The sequence below is a fragment of the Phycodurus eques genome, chromosome 4, assembly GCF_024500275.1.
Source record: "Phycodurus eques isolate BA_2022a chromosome 4, UOR_Pequ_1.1, whole genome shotgun sequence".
NCBI lineage: Eukaryota > Metazoa > Chordata > Actinopteri > Syngnathiformes > Syngnathidae > Phycodurus > Phycodurus eques.
The window spans coordinates 31,464,294-31,483,665 of NC_084528.1; the positions used below are offsets into that span (position 1 = coordinate 31,464,294).

At 43.4% G+C, this 19,372-nt stretch overlaps 1 protein-coding gene across 8 annotated transcripts in view; it reads left to right on the plus strand.

Annotated features, from left to right (window-relative positions):
• The window catches only part of triob (trio Rho guanine nucleotide exchange factor b), an 88,197-nt gene that overhangs the window by 50,101 nt on the left and 18,724 nt on the right, over window positions 1-19,372 (plus strand). For all 8 annotated transcript variants that reach the window (XR_009768467.1, XR_009768468.1, XM_061675236.1 and 5 more), the window contains 23 exons: window positions 439-613; window positions 2,309-2,504; window positions 3,256-3,422; window positions 5,171-5,290; window positions 6,495-6,593; window positions 6,654-6,746; window positions 6,932-7,081; window positions 7,225-7,339; window positions 7,497-7,612; window positions 8,349-8,471; window positions 8,743-8,937; window positions 9,346-9,461; window positions 9,745-9,811; window positions 10,715-10,824; window positions 10,956-11,025; window positions 11,566-11,655; window positions 11,753-11,845; window positions 11,940-12,051; window positions 12,392-12,582; window positions 12,681-12,782; window positions 13,363-13,502; window positions 13,670-13,769; window positions 16,957-17,203. Coding sequence is in view for 6 of the 8 variants with exons in the window: in XM_061675236.1 (XP_061531220.1) it covers window positions 439-613; window positions 2,309-2,504; window positions 3,256-3,422; window positions 5,171-5,290; window positions 6,495-6,593; window positions 6,654-6,746; window positions 6,932-7,081; window positions 7,225-7,339; window positions 7,497-7,612; window positions 8,349-8,471; window positions 8,743-8,937; window positions 9,346-9,461; window positions 9,745-9,811; window positions 10,715-10,824; window positions 10,956-11,025; window positions 11,566-11,655; window positions 11,753-11,845; window positions 11,940-12,051; window positions 12,392-12,582; window positions 12,681-12,782; window positions 13,363-13,502; window positions 13,670-13,769; window positions 16,957-17,203 (2,987 nt within the window). In the remaining 2 variants the exon portion in view is untranslated. The remainder of the gene's footprint in view (window positions 1-438; window positions 614-2,308; window positions 2,505-3,255; window positions 3,423-5,170; window positions 5,291-6,494; window positions 6,594-6,653; window positions 6,747-6,931; window positions 7,082-7,224; window positions 7,340-7,496; window positions 7,613-8,348; window positions 8,472-8,742; window positions 8,938-9,345; window positions 9,462-9,744; window positions 9,812-10,714; window positions 10,825-10,955; window positions 11,026-11,565; window positions 11,656-11,752; window positions 11,846-11,939; window positions 12,052-12,391; window positions 12,583-12,680; window positions 12,783-13,362; window positions 13,503-13,669; window positions 13,770-16,956; window positions 17,204-19,372) is intronic.

Below are 19,372 nucleotides of genomic sequence, written 5' to 3' on the forward strand. Positions count from 1 at the left end.
TCGCTGCAGCCTTAGCGAGGCAGAATACAAATTGCAACTGATATACTTTATGTGAAATATCATGAATCGCTGCGTACTGTTGGAGTTTGCATTGGTGTAGAATATACTTTTACTGAAAATTACCACGAATAACAACCAACAAGTACAATCCCAATTCCAATGAATGTTGAAGCTTTTTTGGAACGTGTTGCAGCCATCAAACTCGAAGATAATGATTATTTGCTAAGAACAATCAACTTTATCAGTATCTCATTAAAATGCGCAACGTGTCGGTTGGGTCTATATCGAATGACCGCGTCCCCTCAAATAGCAGTCGACTAAATATTGTGCTAATTGTCTTTATTTCTGCTGTTATCGGACAATACTCCAACAGCGACGTGTCATAACGAACCAAAGTCACATGTGAAGTCGTTGTCTTCACTGGGCTTGTGTTGACAGAGACTCTGCCATCTCGAGCAACAAGACCCCGCACAACAGCTCCATGGCGCACATCGAGAGCGTGCTGCAGCAGCTGGATGAGGCCCAGGGCCAGATGGAGGAGCTTTTCCAGGAGAGGAAGATCAAACTGGAACTCTTTCTCCAGCTTCGCATCTTTGAGAGGGATGCCATAGACGTGAGTAGACTTATGGTTTGCTTCACCCTCAGCTGCGCCAATGAACACAAGAATCAAATAAACGGACCAAATGAACAACAATATTGTAATTATACCCTCCTCAAATAATCCAAATCCCAGTGTTTTATTTCCCTTTCTTATTATATCATAAAGCTAAATATTAACTATCCTGCTGTGAGAGGTCTTTTTTTTTTTTTTTTTTTAGCTGTTTGGGGGGGGTAACTGAACTTCACCACCTACTCGCAAAATGTAACTAGAAAAAAGTTCAACACTTGCATTAGGTACATTAATAACTGAAATCAGCAGAGTGGCCAAGTCCCGGAAACGTCGTAGCCCCGCGACACACACCGCGCAAGTGATGACACGCAATACGGTGTTTTGCCATAAACGGCAGGTTTAGATGATTAGAAAAACATTTAGATGATATAGTTTTCTAATAACGGTCACAGTGGTGGTGAGGCATGAAGGCCTAGATGCCAGGTGACAAGGAACATTCTAGACTTTAATGAATTAAAAAAAACAAAGTGAAAAAATTGGGGAACTATAGTGATGTTGACGTGAACGTCAACATCTGAATGATCTTGACAGCTGTAAAAGCATCGTCCATTCATGTATACACGCAGATCAAGTTTGACTGCAGTTCTGATTAAGTACCTGCAACGATACTACTGTATTGCTGCACAGGACACATGTTCCATAAACATTCGGTTGTTTGCATGTGGTAAGTACCTATCAAATGGTTACAATCTCAAGTAGCAAAATCCATTTTATCCTAGTATATCATCAGACCATCATAAAGGGGGAAAAAAACGTTGTCCATTGGTGTCGTGAGTCAGTGCGGGGCTTGTTTCAGGCAAGCACTAAGCATAACATCTCGCTACATCTGCTCTACCAGCCGTAAATCATCTGAATGAGACGTTGTCCCACGTTACGGCAGACGTTCGACGTTATGGGCTTACGCCGGCTGTCTGGCTTTCGGTTCAAAGTTTTCCTTCAAAGCAGGAGTAATGTTACCATTGGGAAAGCCGAGTGTGTGTGCATGCAATAGACAGACTCCATTTAAAGGGAGTGCTTGTTCAAATATTTTGTACGGGGGAGCTTTATGTCTCAGAATGGAACGTGTGCAGACGTGCACTTTAATCCAAACCTTTTGTAGGGAAGCAATTACAAAAGATGCTTACTTTTGTGATTCAAACGTGTATTTTATCATTTAATTGAAATACCGTAGAAGTATAGTAAGTCATGTTGTTGTTGTTTTTTTATAATAAATGTTTCATAATTACTATTTTTGTTTGCTGGAGAATATTTTCATGTCACTCCGTTTCATCATAAGGTGTGCAGGCGCCATTTTGGACGCCTAAAGTTGACAATTACGGGACTGATTCACCAATATGGTTTTAAGAATATTTTTTTATTTGTTCTCAAGAATGTTCTTAACCTCACAAGTGGGCTTTATGAAAGAGTTCTTAACATTCAAGTCATTATAATTATGAAAATGAAATGGTTTTAAATTCTATAATATGCTGTTTTACAACTTTAGAATCCTAGCAGTTGTAGTCTGTGGCGTGTTTCTCAAGAGAACATCCATGGAACAAATTGTTCTGAAGAACAGTTGGCGAATGAGGCCCACGATTCCCAGCCGGAGTAAACGCTCGTGCGCTTTTTCACAGCCTTTGACGTCCTCTCGTCTCTTAGATCATCTCTGACCTGGAGTCATGGAACGAGGAACTGACCCAGCAGATGAGCGACTTTGACACGGAGGACCTGACGCTGGCTGAGCAGAGGCTTCAGCATCACGCAGACAAAGCCCTCACCATGAACAACCTCACCTTTGACGTCATCCATCAAGGCCAGGAGCTGCTCCAGTGCGTCACAGAGGTCCAAGCGTCAGGTGGGTGGTGCATACAAGAAGAATGCCTGCTCAAGTGCCCTTTAGCAAAGCATCTCAAGAGATATCCTCTACGTAACTGTGTTAGTTTGTCACTAACACAGTTACGTAGGAGTGGAGTGTTTTCTGATGATGCTCAATCCCAGTGATTCTCAACATGTGGTACGAGGGAGGACCACTGGTGGTACGTGGGCTCACTCTAGTGGTGGATTTTATTTATTTATTTTAATCTAGTGCTCTTTTTTTTTTTTTTTTTTTTTTTCAGCACCTGTGGATTCATCTATTTGCAGATTTCTTTCCATTTTTTTTCCTTCTATTTCTATTATTTTCAAGCCCCCCAAAAATATTATTGACAGGTCATGCCCACTTATTCATGAGTTGTGGGGGTTTCAATTTGTTTCATAACTATATATATTGTTTTTTTTATTTCAAATTTTTGTGCAATACATTGAGTCCATTTTAAGTATTGTACGTTTTTTGTATTTTTTTTTCCCTTTTCTATATTTGAGTACACGTCAAATTTGGTGTATACATAAAACTGACAGTGAAACGCGACTGCGATTGCCTACGGATTCCTGTCGTTTACTGAGGTCAGTTATGCAATTTGCACAGTGCGTAAACACAGTGGCAGCATAATGCAGGCGCAAATATCCCTGAAAAACGTTTCTATGTCGTGATATTCACCAGTCGTTTCTAACTACAAATGTGAATTCGTATTGCGAGTTAACGACAATGCTGCGTGTGTGTCGTGCAGGTGTGGAGCTTTTATGCGACCGAGACGTAGACATGGCCACACGTGTTCAGGACCTGCTGGAGTTTCTCCACGAGAAGCAGCAGGAGCTGGACCTGGCGGCCGAGCAGCACCGGCGGCATTTGGAGCAGTGCGTCCAGTTGAGACACCTTCAGGCGGAGGTCAAACAGGTTCGTGCGTGGATTTAAGAATAAAACAGTTGCAGGCCCACTCTGTAGGAAGAATCCTAATAGCATTATGCAGCACGTCGTCCCATTAACTGAATTTATAATTCCAAAAAATAAAAGTGGTGGAAATAGAGTTGACAAGATTTTAAATGGCGTGTCTTGCCGCAGCTGACGATGATGTCACAGCAGCATGCTAAAACACGACATCGACTGATGACTCACCTCATGTCAATGCCCGTTTCTCCCTCTCTCTCTCTCTCTCTCTCTCGCTCTCTCTCTCAAATGTAAAGACAGTAGAGGTGAGTAGTCGAGATCAAATACTGCAAGGCTGGATGTTGAGCACTTAATGATCGAAAACAGCGGTTCCCAAACCTTAAAAAAAAAAAATATATATATATATATATATATACCTTTAGCCCTCCAAGTACCACCATCATGGCCAACGTTCAAATACAGGAGCGCAGAAAGCCTAAGTGTTCATCAGAAATGAGACCGGTTTTATTCCTAAAAGTATATTTAATTAAAAAAATTTGAATTGAAAAAAAAAAAGTTGAATTGAAGAATGTTTTAAAACAGTTTCCAAAGATACTAAACAGTTAAATAGCTCGACTTAAGCAGTGATTCTTTCGCGTACCACGAAAGGGAGCCCGTGGACTACTGGTGACTCGTGGTACCACACTGTGACAATCACTGGTCTAAAATAGGAAACAACAGTCTCAATTTGATTCCTCCCCACCGAATGCAGATTATTAGATTATTATAATCATAATAATCTAATAATGATTATTATATAATCATTATTAGATTATTAGAATCATTAGATTATTATTATTTTTTTTTTGAATTTTTTTTGCATTTTGTGTGTATTTTAACAGTTTTACAAATGGGGCTTAGTTTTGGGTTCATTTACTGCGGTATGACAAATGAAACACGACGATTTGCACGAGCCGTTGCGGCACGTGTGAATAAATATTTCAGATGTTCAGCGGCTAACACCTCGAAGCAGCAATGGAAGCACCGACTGGATAAATGAGCTGAAAATGGGCGTCTAAACTGTGTTACATCATTGTTTTTCCAGACAAGCTCGAGTGGCAGTTCTGAGCTCCTTCAACACTTCAGGCGTGCGAGCTGAGTCAGTCAGAGAGAGAGCGCGTGCTTAATTGTTTGTTGTTTTGTTTTATACGAGTCTACCAGCAAAGCACACCTGGTCGAAAGAACTGTTAGGATGCAAGGTATTGCGGACAACTTGGTTTTCAAAAGCAGTTGATCGTGGTGCTTCTTTTTCAGGCGTCGTCGCACTTCCTTATGCAAAACGTGAGGTGGCACAAACATGGAGCAAACGGTTCATTTGAAATTGCTGGTTGAGTTGGGTTAAGGACCAACTGAGTGTTTCAAACTCTGTCAAAAAGACGAAGCCGTGAGAAGATGAGCTTCCGTGGCGAAGGCGGCCGACAACACGGACAAGGTGGAGCAGCTTTTGCGGAGTGATCGCACGTTGACGGTGGTGTTGAAGACGCGCGCTTTGTAGCCTTCCCGCGACTTCACAAAGAAATTTCAAATGCGCCGTGTTTGTGCCACCAGCACAGAGTGAAAGAAACAAAGCATTTTGTTGTGCAATACTGTGACCATTTGGTATGTCATGCGCATCGCTGCCATAGTCTGGTTTCTTTCTTGTTACACCTCACACAGTGTACACACCACACGGGAAAAGAAATGAAATGGAGACGCGTGTGGTCATGTGCTTCATTTAGGTGCTGGGTTGGATCCGTAACGGCGAGTCCATGTTGAACGCCGGGCTGATCACGGCCAGCTCGTTACAAGAGGCTGAGCAGTTGCAGAAGGAACACGAACAATTTCAACATGCAATTGAGGTAAAGTCAAAACCCAATAGAGTGGAGTATTTCTGTCTGAGAGGAATGGGAAGCAACAATGGGCAGGAATAATTTATCGCTCGTCGTCTTTTATGGGAAGCCCAACACCCGCAGTGCATTTGGAGTCGGATTATATTTCCCCCATACACATTTCTGCTCAAGTCGCACCAGTTGGCGACAAACCGTTTTACAAATCCAGGTTCCTCTTGCCCAAGTTCGTGTGGCTCCGCTGCAGAATCTTCATTGCTACCTTTCCTTTCATCCTTCGACCTTTTGATCCGTGCCTCTCCGCCTGCCATCTCCTTCTCCCAGGTCGTCACGAGAAATGGAATAATGAATGAATAATATGTCGGCAAGCTTCTTCTTCTTTCGGTTCTCCTCTCTTGGGTCGTTTCTCTCGCTATGTCGGATGAATCGCGGTCCCTTTTCTTTGAACGCGCTAGACTGGCTTTCTCTGGCCAGCTTTGGCGTGTTGTAAATGTGAATTGTAAATTAAAAAAAATTACAAAAAAATAGTCATGACGTGATCGTCACGATGGGTAATGCACAGAGAAGATAAAACTAGAATGTGCAAACTAGGCGAAGATCATGAAATGAATTGGTTCTATTGTCACATAACTGTCCACGTCCGCCTCCTCTGGCTCAGAAAAGATTGAACGCAGCATGTCCTGCATCAAATAAATGAAATAACCTGCGTATCCAGGGTGTGCTGAACATGTTTCAAGCCAATACATTGAACGATAACCAAGTTGTCACAGTAAAAATACTACACACCAAATGGATTTAGAAAACAGCAGACACCTGGAAAGAAAGTGGCATTATTCCGCCCATGAGAGGCCAAATAGAAGCAGAGGCAGCACGGTGGGCTTGTGATGAGCATGATCAGTTCTGAGGCTCCGGCTTCAAGTCACAGTTTAGGCTTTCCTGTGTGGCCTTCGCTCGTCGTCCGTGCTCGTCTGTTCACTACGGCTTCTTCCTACGTTCCAAAAGCATTCGTGTTCGGTTCATAGACGAATCACTCGCGCGAGCCTAATGAGCGCGCAGCAGTGCTGGAAATTAGTGGACGGAGGTTTTCGCCAGATTTGAGAGAACCTGTAATGTTATTAAAAGGGGGGAACGATGTGATTGGACTCAGCCAGTTACCTAACAGGAAGCTGTAGTTTGTTTTTCCTACCAATTTGTGTTTTTCTCCTCCCTCACATAGAAAACCCATCAGAGTGCACTTCAGGTGCAGCAGAAGGCCGAGGGTCTACTTCAGGCCAACCACTACGACATGGACATGATCCGAGACTGCGCAGAGAAGGTTATTTTTTTCTCATATGCTAGCTGACAGCGTGCTGACTTGTGCACATTTCGTGTCAAGGTGGCGGACCACTGGCAGCAGCTGATGCTGAAGATGGAGGACAGACTCAAGCTGGTTAATGCTTCTGTGGCCTTCTATAAGACCTCTGAACAGGTGAGCGTGTGTGTTAGTTTGTGCAAGGGTGGCTGGATGCCATCTTACATACTTACAAACAGATGTCAGACTGCTGGAAATGGAGAACGGGAGTTAAAGCAATTTCTCCAGTGTTGAGATGAAAAGAAAGCGGCGGTGCGCAGAGTCGGATTTATGAGGATTTGTGTGTTGCGTGAACGTCTCAGGTGTGCAGCGTGTTGGAGAGCCTGGAGCAGGAGTACAAGAGAGAAGAGGACTGGTGTGGCGGTGCTGATAAACTGGGTCCCAACAGCGAGTCAGATCACGTCACCCCCATGGTCAGCAAACATCTGGAGCAGAAAGAGGCTTTCCTCAAGGTCAGACGTCTCCGTCATGAAAAAGCACCACACGAGAATATGATATTCACGACGAGTGCAGTAGCAAGTACGGTGGACGTGCCGCATTGTTGGTCTGCCAGTCAGTCATTCGGACTGTTTCTTGTGTTTGCGGCGACTAACAGGCCTGCACGCTGGCCAGGCGCAATGCTGATGTCTTCCTCAAGTACCTGCACAGGAACAGCGTGAACATGCCCGGAATGTTGTCCCACGTCAAAGCTCCGGAGACCCAGGTTAAAAGTAAGTGGATACATACTTAAACAAATGTTCTCATGCTATTTTTCAAAACAACGAGACAGAAAATCTGTATATTGCTGTTGATGTCGCTTTAACTTTGGGTTTTTTTTTGTTTTTTTGTGTTTGTTTTCCCCCCCCCCCCCCCCCCCCCCTCCATTAGACATCTTGAATGAGTTGTTGCAGAGAGAGAACAGGGTTCTCCACTTCTGGACCATGAGGAAGCGGCGTCTGGATCAGTGCCAGCAATACGTGGTGTTTGAACGCAGCGCCAAGCAGGTGCGTTTGTGTGCTCGTTTTACAAGATAGCTGATGTTTCTTCCTTTGAATATCTAACGTATGACTGAGCAGAACACGACATTGTGTGATGTCGTTCCCTGCTGAATTGATGATGTAATTGCATTTCAGCTTTTTTGTGGGCGGTTTTGGGAGAGCGCTTCCACTTCTTAAATGAAAATGTCATTCTTCCCCCACGGGAAGCTGAGGGTCTTTATCCTCTCCTTAAAATTAAAATCGTGTCTGCTCCATGCAAATAAACCATAAAACGCCTTTTGAAAACTGGAAATTGCTCCCTTGGCCATAAATTACGAAATGACATAAGTAAATAATGAGGAATTAAAAAAAATGTAGCCATTTGAGCCATCGGTGGGCTTTCCTTCTTGTTCAAATCAATTTGTGTGCGAGATAAAAGCTCCCTCTTTTGGTGATGGGCTAACACGGCACGAGTGTCGCAACTTGATCGGAGGAAACAGTTGGTGTCATTGACTTACTCGCTAATGAAATCTAATACACCAGCTGTATCAAAGTGCTGCCTTTACAGATATTGTAATACTCCGAGATGATGCCGAGCAGTCTTTCGAGTACTGTACAGTCTGCTCAGAAGTGATCATCTAGTTAATAGGCTGAAGAAAACGTCGTCGTAGGTTGACGTAGACAATGGAGGGTGCGTCGACTTTATGTAAGTGGAATCCCCTCTGGCGTGTGTGCACCAAACTGTGATTGGCTGTGTGCGCAGGCCCTGGAGTGGATCCACGACACTGGGGACTTTTACCTGTCCACGCACACGTCCACCGGCTCCAGCATTCACCACACACAGGAGCTTTTGAAAGAGCACGAAGACTTCCAGATCACAGCGAAGGTGTCAAATGTTTTTCTTCGCTCGAGAACCACTTTTGTTCATCGCTATGAGTTGTAGCTTTGTTTTTTGTTTTTTTGTTTTGTTTCTTATGCTGCGAGTACGTTTGCACGCTCCTGCACTCAATTGGGAGGCCCGTTCTTTGTGTCACATATTGTTTTCGGACTGGCTGGTATTGTGTTGGAGAACGAGCGTGTGTGCCAATCACTGATTCCCGACTCTCCCTCCCGCCCGTTATCTACTTTTCTCTCCCTCTATGTGCCACTACTGACAGCAAACCAAAGAGCGTGTAAAGCTGTTGATCCAGCTGGCCGATGGTTTTTGTGACAAGGGCCACGCCCATGCCCTGGAGATAAAGAAATGGGTGTCCTCAGTGGACAAGCGCTACAGGGACTTTTCTCTCCGTATGGACAAATACAGGACCTGCCTGGAATCGGCGCTCGGCATTTCCTCCGACTCCAACAAGGCAGTGAGTGTTCACCCATATTGATATCAACAGAAAACGATCTCATACATAAAGGTTGAGGTTCGAGGGTTTTTTTATTTTTAAATGTTGGCATGAGGGATGTTGGAGGTGTGGTGGAGAGGCAGGATGGAGGCCTCTAGCAATTCCGCACAACGACAACGTTGTTGTCCTTGTTTTGTGTGTGTTGAACGCACTTTGTGGTTTCGCAGATTGACAACATGTGGTATCAATTAACCTTGTGTTTTAGACACTCCGTCTTCCTATTCAAACTACATAATGGTGCAGTATGTTTTAATAAGCCGGTGCTAAGAGAAGGCAAACGCACCGCACATAATGTCGGTGTGGTGAGCGGTGAAAGGCAACCGTGGCCATTGTGCACGACATAATAGCCAGCGTCTGATGTGTTTTCAGAGTAAAGAGCTTCAGCTGGACATCATTCCAGCTAGCGCTCCGGGTTCAGAGGTCAAGTTGAGAGATGCTGCTCATGAACTCAATGAGGAAAAGAGGAAGTCCGCGAGGAGGAAAGAGTGAGTGACACGTGCCCCAAAGTGTAATATCATCACCTGATAGTGAACAAAATAATATTGTATTTTATTGAACTTGTATTTTGGGATGGAATGTGTTCTCAGTTTGGTGTCACGTGATCCCGGATAGAAAATTATGTAATTTTGTTAAAGGTAACTTGGGTTTCATCTGTTCCCCTGTATCCACACTGTTTGCCAATATTCAGCACAAGTGGCAACAAAACCGCATAATCATATCAATTATTTGTTATTTCAACCAATTGAAAAACTGTCAATGTCTTTGTAGATTTATAATGGCCGAGCTGATCCAGACAGAGAAAGCCTACGTCCGAGACCTGCGTGAGTGCATGGATGTAAGTCACAGACCTTAAGACGTCGTCAAATCTTTTTCACCGTGCACTAGGGGATTCCTTTTATTTGCAATTGAATATTCCCATATTCCAATAATGCATGGAATCATTTCATTTGAAGGTACAAGATGACTAATCATGTCTGGCTGGTGACCCTGAACCATCCACGTTGGTGGTCTGTGTTATTGGCGCTCACCTGTCAAATTGTGGTCAGAGTTGAGTGCAGTTCTTTTGCAAACCTTTTCCAACTTGGACATCAGCAGACAATTTTGGTCGTCAATTGACGAGCTCTTTACCGCCTCGGTATTTTTTTAATTTTTTTATTTTTTATTTTATTTATTTCTTTTTTTCATTTTCATACCCTGTCCCTCGTGAATTGAAAGTGAATTACGATTTCACAACTGTAGGGGGAGACCTGGAGCCACAAAAATAAACATTTCCATTAGAAATACTTAGTAAAAGGGACCCGACTTGGAATCAGTGATACATACTGCAATGCACACAGACAGACCTTATACATTATGTAATCGTGTATTATGTGAGTTGTATGTTGTGTTAATTTTGCCTCACCCCAACCTTTGCACACGTGACACACATTATGCCACATTAACATAAAGAAGTAACATTCAGAGCAGCAGTGAATACGTTTCATGTTTTTTTTTTTTTTTTTTTAATACCAGAGGTAAGAAATGCAATACAGTTAAGGTGCCTTACATAATATGTGCAATGATGGGTTCATATGTGCCAAAAAGATCACCACCTGTATATACTGTACGTATGTCGCTTGGTTTCACAGTTGTAACTAGTAGAAGCTCTTATAGAATGTGCATTGTTGTTGTTGTTTTTTTTTTTAATTATTATTACGACTGACAAATGTATGTTAACAAGCTAAACTCTGACATGTAGACTTATCTATGGGAGATGACCAGCGGTGTGGAGGAGATTCCTCCAGGGATCGTCAACAAGGAGCACATCATCTTTGGGAACATGCAAGACCTCTATGAGTTTCATCACAAGTCAGTTGAGGAGTGATAGTTGACATTTTGTGTTGTGGACGCAGACGCGTCACATATACACGACCGTCGTCTCGTAACTACCGACTCGTAAAATCCAGCGTAACCACACCGATGCGTCTGTTTCTGCACAGCATTTTCTTGAAGGAGTTGGAGAAATATGAGCAGCTTCCAGAGGATGTGGGCCATTGTTTTGTTACCTGGGTCAGTTGAGATTTTTCTCTGAATTTTCTCATAATGGCTAAAAAAAAATTTCTTAAATGCAAAATGACCAATACTGTTCAATAATGAAGTTATTTGAGTGTTATTTTGATTTTAGACATTCACTGTTATTCATATGTGGCACACTAAGAGAATGTTCATGTTTTTCTGCCAATGAGACAACCCAGGTTTTTTTTTTTTTTTTTTTTTTTTTTTTCAAAATGATGTATCGTACCTCACTTTTGAAGGGACTTTAACAAATAGATTCTCATTTGAACATTCACCCTGGTACAATTTATGGGCAGTGCAATGTGCTCTTTAAAAACACTGACGTTTATTACTAACCAATTTTTTGCTATTGAAGTTCGGAGTGTGCCAACTATACACCTGACCACGCTTCCTTTTTAAATCTAAAAGTTCTTCAGCACAGCTGGTTGCAAGTGCGATTACCTTTTAAACAACATTTAGACACCATAAAAAAAAAAAAGAAGTTTTTCCAAGAGTTCGTGGTTCAAATGTTAGTTTTTTTTGTCTCCCGCTCAGGCCGACAAGTTTCAGATGTACGTGAACTACTGTAAGAACAAGCCAGACTCCACGCAGCTCATCTTGGAGCATGCTGGCCCATATTTCGACGTAAGGAACTACTTACAGGAAATGCGTTGAATTGTGTGTTGGTTTCTCTTTTTTGTTGTTGTCGTTTTTGACAAATGTGTGTTATTTGGTGCTACAGGAAATCCAGCAAAGGCATCGTCTTGCCAATTCGATCTCATCTTACTTGATCAAACCAGTCCAAAGAATTACAAAGTACCAACTGCTCCTTAAGGTGCAGTACAGCAACACATTTCTCTTAGTCCCTAAAGAGTGTACTGATAATAATTTCCATGTATTCATGTGTGGTGTTTGTGTGTGGGTTTTAGGAGCTTTTGACATGCTGTGAGGAAGGAAAAGGAGAGATCAAGGACGGTCTTGAGGTGATGTTAAGTGTCCCCAAAAGAGCCAATGATGCCATGCACCTCTCGATGCTGGACGGTAGGTTCAAGCACACACGCATGCGCAACTGGACAACAATCTCTCGCTGTTGTCACTCTGAAATCATTCCGCCGGCACCGCTCGTTTTGGATGCGCCTGTTGACCGTTCACTTCGAACACATTCCCCCCCCCCCCCCCCCCCAAAACAAAATCATAATAATTGTTGGTCGACGGTACACTCCCTTTGCTGAGTGCAGTACGAAAAGGCCGAAAGAGCGTCTCCTTGCCATCCTTGCCCGACACACATTGTTCAACTGCGACTGAGCAATCAAGTCGCCACCCGCGTCTTTGTCCACACATCCAGTGGAATCAAACTCCGCCTTTTGTTTCACTCCCTCAGGCTTCGATGGCAACATTGACTCCCAAGGCGAGCTGATTCTTCAGGAGTCCTTCCAAGTTTGGGATCCCAAAACGTTGATCCGGAAGGGCCGTGACCGCCACCTTTTCCTCTTTGAGATGTCGCTGGTTTTCAGTAAAGAAGTGAAAGACTCCAACGGACGTAGCAAATACCTTTACAAGAGCAAGATGTTTGTGAGTCATCTCCACATTGGTGCTCGGCCTCCATTGTTTCGATTTGGCGTGTTTTTGCGAGCTTTTCAATGTATACTAAGCGGCGTTAACGTTCTCAGACGTCGGAGCTCGGAGTGACAGAGCACGTGGAGGGGGATCCTTGTAAGTTCGCCCTGTGGGTGGGCAGAACCCCGACCTCGGACAACAAGATCGTGCTCAAGGTGCAGTAGGAGCAGCAACATGCAGATTTGTCACAGTTTTACTTTACCTCCAGCATATATTTGTATTCAACATATTTCGTAAACACAAAGTGGAGTTTTCTTCCGTTTTCCTGCACGTTACCCTCAGTGGAAATTGTTTAAACGTCCGTAATCTAATATACGTTTTTTTTAAATGTGCGACTATGTGGTCTGTGTCTGTCAGTCAGTGTCTCATTATGTCATTTGTGATGCGCATCCGTTACGTAAACGCGTCATCGTCGCATCAAAGTGAAGGAGGGACGAGCAGGACGCGCTGAAATTAAACAGAAAATAAATGCTGCCCATAAAAGTCTTTGTGAAGTGTGGAGTCCAGCAGACGAGAACGTCATCATGACATCATTTCACCTTAATCACAGCAACAAAGCACATTTGGCACCAGAAAAATAGCATTTTCTTGATTTATGCCCCATACGCCACGTTATGTTTCTCATCATGCTTTACCCCTTTCTCGTTTTCATGCGTGTCCCGACAAATGGCTGACTTTTACGGTTGCGCACGCAACAATTTATGCTTGGGTCGACGTGTTGTCGTTTTGTCGCAGGCTTCGAGCATCGAAAACAAGCAGGACTGGATCAAACACATCCGCGAGGTCATTCAGGAGCGAACGGTCCACCTGCGCGGCGCTCTGAAGGAGCCCATTCACATCCCCAAAGCCACCGCCGCCAAGCAGAAAGGCAGACGGTAGGCTAACACAGCATCACTTGTTCGGACTGCTCGCTTTGACAGACAGCACTCTCTCGGGGCGTGCGAAAACACAGCTGGGATGCGCTCGAATGACGCGCCGCGACTCCGTCGAAAAGGAAAACTTTACCGACAATGCTCTGCGCAAACTGTTTGTACACCTGCAGAGATGGAGAAGAGCTCGACAGTCAAGGAGACGCGAGCAGTCAACCTGACACCATCTCCATCGCCTCGAGGACATCCCAGAACACACTGGACAGTGATAAGGTGGAGGAACACACACACAAACGCAAATTTCAAATGACGGAAGCACCTGCAATGTATTCCTTTTTTTTTCCTCACTTGAAAATAATGGAAATAATGATGATGATCATCTGTTCTCGGGTAGCACAGTGAGAGAGTCATCAGCGCGTCCGCCTCACTGTTATGAGGTTGTCGGTTCGAATCTCGGCCCCGGCTTTCCTGCGAGGAGTTTGCGTGTTCTTGCCGTGCTTGTGTGGATTATTATTTATTTATTTTTCTTCCCCCCCCCCCCCCCCCTCCCACATTCCCAAAACGTGCATGTTATGTGTATTGAAGACTCCAAACTGTCTAAGGGAGCGCGAATGCTTGTTTGTCTGAATGTACCGTGCGATTGGCTGCTTTTGATATGAATCCCTTCTCTCTCGAACGTACACTTACTTAAACATACTCTCGTGTCTTCTTCTCTTCTCACATTTACATTTCACCCGAAAGGGGAGTTGGATTCCGAATTGTGCAACCTCAGGGGCATTTTTACGAGTTTCCACTGCATTCTTTTCCAGAGGTTGAACTTTTGGACCTTGTTTGTGCTTAAAATGTTAGTCCAGTTCTGTGTAGTTCAACCACCAAATTGTTTGCGTTCCAGCAGCGTCCGACAATGCGCCGTGAGCCGAGTTGTGGTGACCCTTTAGCGTGCGTATACTGGATCATTTAAGCCTTTAAGAAAGTATTACTTCTGCGTAGCTAGAACCTAACGTGCAAAAAAAGTGCGTAGTGCGGTCAAATGGCTTGAGCGAGTTGACTGAATAAAACGTATGAAATAATTAGGATCAAAAAGGCCATACTGGCCATCGGGCCACCGTTAATGTCGGACCCTGTCGGAGATTTTACAGTTTTCAGGAATATGAGTAAGCATAGAAAATTGGAACAACTATTTGACATCGGACGCCCACTTCATTCGCTTGTTGTTGCACGTCATGACTGAAGCCTGCGCACATGCAACCGAATCTCTTCAACACGTTTCCTTTGGACGGATTTAATGCGGAGTGCATGTGTGCGTGTGTGTGTGTGTGTGTGTGTGCGCGTGCGTGTGTTTGGGGGGCTCCAAAGAGAGATCGACTGGAAGCAGGCCCAGTCGGCCCCGGTTATATCGGGTAATCTCACCGCAGAAGGCCCGTCGTCCTACGCTCAGTATGAGCAAAGCTCCCAAGCACATGCGCACTACTGCAAAATAATCTTTCTCCGCTTTGAAGTCGCACTCGTTGTACAGTCAAGCCACGATTGTTTCGTCCTCGTTTTCTCCTGCTGGACGGAAGGAAGGCGAAACAGTGAAATGCAAATGAACAGATTGGCATTTCAAGACTCAATACATGTTTCAGTCATTTGTAAGACAAGTTATTATTATTAAGTGATCGGTCCATTTGAGGACTCGTGAATGCATCTTTTCAGCAAATAGCATTTCCCGGCTTTGAATGCTTCTTTATCTCTCAGGCTCTCTGTGAAGGTTCTGTGTGAAACGTCTCATTCAGGAGGCGGCGACACTGGTGCGTTTGTGTTTTTTTTTTTTTTTTTTTTGCATGCAAAGGCTCGTGTTCCTGTGCGCATCCGCTGCAGTGACTGACTTGTCAGCTGCTTCAGCCTCCCACTCACAGAGGATGCTCGCCTCCATGCCAGACAGGAAAGAAGCCTTTTAAGTCCTCGTCGCTTTCACTCTACCGCTTGGCATCTAAAAAAGAGAGATTGCAGACAACCGCTTAGTTCCTGGTTTATTTTTGTTGCCGAACTGCTATTAGCGAGACTTTCAAGAAGGCATCGATGGATTTAATGTCGGGAGCAGCTCTGTGATGCAGAATGATTCCCACTTCAATAGAGTTCGACTGATTGTTAAAAGGGGGACAGCGGTGACAGCGCGTGAAGAATTGACTGACTTCTTTGACAGTTTTTCCCAGTTTTTTTTTCTCTTAGCTGACTTATTGCGTGAGGCTCTCAAGGCAGCTGTAGTGAGTCGCGCGGTGCGATTGCGCAGAGTTTAGAACACTCGGGGGGGGCTTTTGTCACAATGAGGGAGTGGAAAACAATGGAGAAATTGGAGGAAAGAATTGCGCATCCAGTTTCTCAGCTTCTCAGCTCGCTGGCTTCACCGCACTACCAAAGGGTACGTTGCAAATCAGCATGGAAGCTTTTGTTCACTGATCGCGTGAGGAATGCATTGAGTACAGTTAAAAACATTTGACGTGTGAATGAATGAATTTTATTTTTTTTATGCTGCTTATCGAATAAATGCAATTTTATTGTAACCCTATGAACTTGCTCTTACCACAAATATAATGATGATTTCTTGAAATTATCAAATGGATATCAATTTAACAATATGTTTGTTGCACTGTTGTAGAAAAGCCATGAATGCATCATACAAAGAGCTGTTTTCAAATGTAGTCAGCAAAACCTTTCATATGATGATGCAATGCAGTTTCATACCACTTTAATCAGCATAATAAATAATTGCATTATAAATGATCGCTGACAAAGTTGGGCATTATTGTTTGCGACTGGATTGTTGTTAAAATTGAATGTGAATGAATGTGGGCAAGTGTAGCCAACATTATGTGAGTTTCTTACTATTTTAGCTACTTTGGATTTATTACAAAAATCATCTCATGCTTCGTTTCGCATTTTTATTTTACATGAGCATGTCTCTATTTTGTGAGGTAAAACATCTTTAAAAAAAAAAAAAAAAAAAAAACAGGAGCTTCTAGGGTTAAAAAAAATACTTTTAGTAAAAAACTGAATGGAATTTAGTCCAGTTTTTCATATTTAGTACATTCATGTGCCAGATTCACATTTACATGATAAGATAATTTTATTTCGCATTTCAAATGAAATATATAACATTCGATATATAACATTCATGTAAGCAATGTATAGGTCCTTTGATAACATGCTACCGTGAAGAAAATGAAATCATTCAAGTGAAGCGTCACACTTTTCGCAAACAATTTGCAGTATAAAAACTTGGTAATCATCATGCTGCCTCTTTTTAGCAGTTCTCGAAATGCCGGTCATAAAGAATACTGTTTTTAAATCGAAACCACAACTCTGTACTTTGGCTGCCGTAATTTATTCTTCTGTTTGATCTTTTTAACTGACATCATAAATCTCAAAGGCAGACTTGAGTTGAATGCCGGAATAAAACTGTCCTTTCTTTCTCTTTCAGCTGTCGGGTGGTTGCGAGCTGACGGTGGTCATCCACGACTTCGTCGGCAGCAACGGCGGCGGGGAGCTGACGGTGCGACGAGGTCAAACGGTCGAGGTTCTGGAGCGACTCCACGATAAGCCGGACTGGTGCCTGGTCCGGACCACGGACCGCAGTCCGGCCCAGGAGGGCGTGGTTCCCTGCTCCATGCTGTGTATCGCACACTCCAGGTCGTCCATGGAGATGGAAGGGCTCTTCAACCACAAAGGTAGGAGAGACGCTTTTTTTATGCTTACGCGTGAAATGTGATTTACGAATTGCGCTGGCCGATTTTGCCTCTTTGAATAGCGCGTGCGAAAAGCAGACGCAAAGCAGCATGCAAAGCGAGGGCAAATAAGAGGTGGGGAGGTTTTTCCGCTCGTGTAAACATGTTGGAAATGGCGACGAAAAATATTAACTATTCAGCAATGGAATTTCTGCGCGTCTGGGTCACTTCAGCGTCAATTGGTTCCGGCCTCTCGCAGAGCAGTTTTCCGGGTGTTGCAATACAAATAAACATGATGGAGACGCACGCCAACTGCTTACGCTACCTGCGCTCGGCAGCGACAGTAACAAAAAAAAAAATCCCACACAGTCCACGCTGATGTTGGACTATACAGATATTGACAAAAAGGGACACATTTCTTTTTCTCTCTCTCCCTTACAGTCAAAGTCAGCAAATAGGATGTCTCTGAAAAATGTTTTAAATGCAATACTGCACTTATACGTTGCAAAAGCAGTGTGACATGTTGGACAACCACCCGAGGTATGCGCCGCAGATGTTTTGGCGAGGTCGCCGTGCCTCACCTGTACAACGCTACAAACAGGAAGAAAAGGAGATGTCACCTCATTCGTATTCTTTCTCTTACATATGGGCCGTCGTTTGACAAAAGGTACGTTTGTCCAAGAGGAAGCATATATTTTCTTATTTTAAGTGAAGAAAAAAATATACATTTTCTATTATTTCTATGGAACTTAAAAAGCTTTTTTGGTGTCGGGAGAACTAGATCAAATCAAAGAATAATGTCATTGTGAATTGCTTTTTCAACAATTTCAATCATAAAACACATTTGGGTGGGGAGAAAAAATCTTTGATTTGTGATGCCATATGACCAAGCCATACTTTTATCATTATAATCCTAAATGAGACAGAATCTGAAAATACAACCAAATGTTTGTGTTGTGTTGCGCTGCATTGTGTTGTAAGAAAGTAACGCTATCAACCAATCTACAATGTGTCAAGCTCTGCCCATACGACTGAAATGACATTACAAGACGTGGTACAGCACTGCTCCGTTATTTGGCGACATTTTCAAAAATGCATTTGGGAAATAAGACATGCATTCCGTAAACATAATGCCTGGCGGACACGTTGCTCCATTGTTTGAAAGGCCGCTGAGCCTAAATATTCTCGGATATCATCTCTTATCTTGTGTTATGTTAAAAGGTAGCATAAATATTCACGATCCAATCGTCTCTGTAATCTTTAAGAGTGGGTGAGTACAAGGCATCTTGTTTCTATGGCAATATGGCACACATATATTGTGTTTCATGGGGTTCTGAAATATTATTGGAAGTCACAGCTTGGGTTTGAGCTGAGCATTTTCCTTATGCAGACTGAAAGGTGAGACTGCTTATCTTCCACTTTTAAGCAGTTCTCGTCTTTATTTTCCTCGCAGAAGTTTTTGTTTTTAGCCTGCCTTTCCTTGGTTTTGGTCTTTGTACAACCCCAATTCCAATGAAGTTGGGACGTTGCGTTAAACATAAATCAAAACAGAATACAATGATTTGCAAATCATGTTCGACCTATATTTCATTGAATACACTACAAAGACAAGGTATGTCACGTTCAAATTGATCAACTTGATTGTTTTTAGCAAATAATCGTGAACTTAGAATTTTATGGCTGCAACCCGTTCCAAAAAAAGCTGGGACAGGTGGCAAAAAAGACGGAAAAAGTTGAGGATTGCTCATCCAACACGTGTTTGGAACGTCCCACAGGTGAACAGGCTCATTGGGAACAGGTGGGTGCCGGGATTGGCTAGAAAAGGAGCTTCCCTCAATTGCTCGGTCATTCACAAGCAAAGATGGGCCGAGGTTCACCGTGATGTCATCCAAAGGTTCAGAGAATCTGGAGAAATCAATGCATGTAAGCGGCAAGGCCGATAACCTTGAATGCCCGTGACCTTTGATCCCTCAGGCGGCACTGCATCAAAAACCGACATCAATGTGTGAAGGATATCATTGCATTGGCTCAGGAACAATTATCCAAACTTGACCAATGTCAGTAAATACAGTTCGGCGCTACAGCCGTAAGTGCAAATTGAAACTCTACTATGCAAAGCAAAAATCCATTTATCCACAATACCCAGAAACGCCGCCGGCTTCTCTGGGCCCG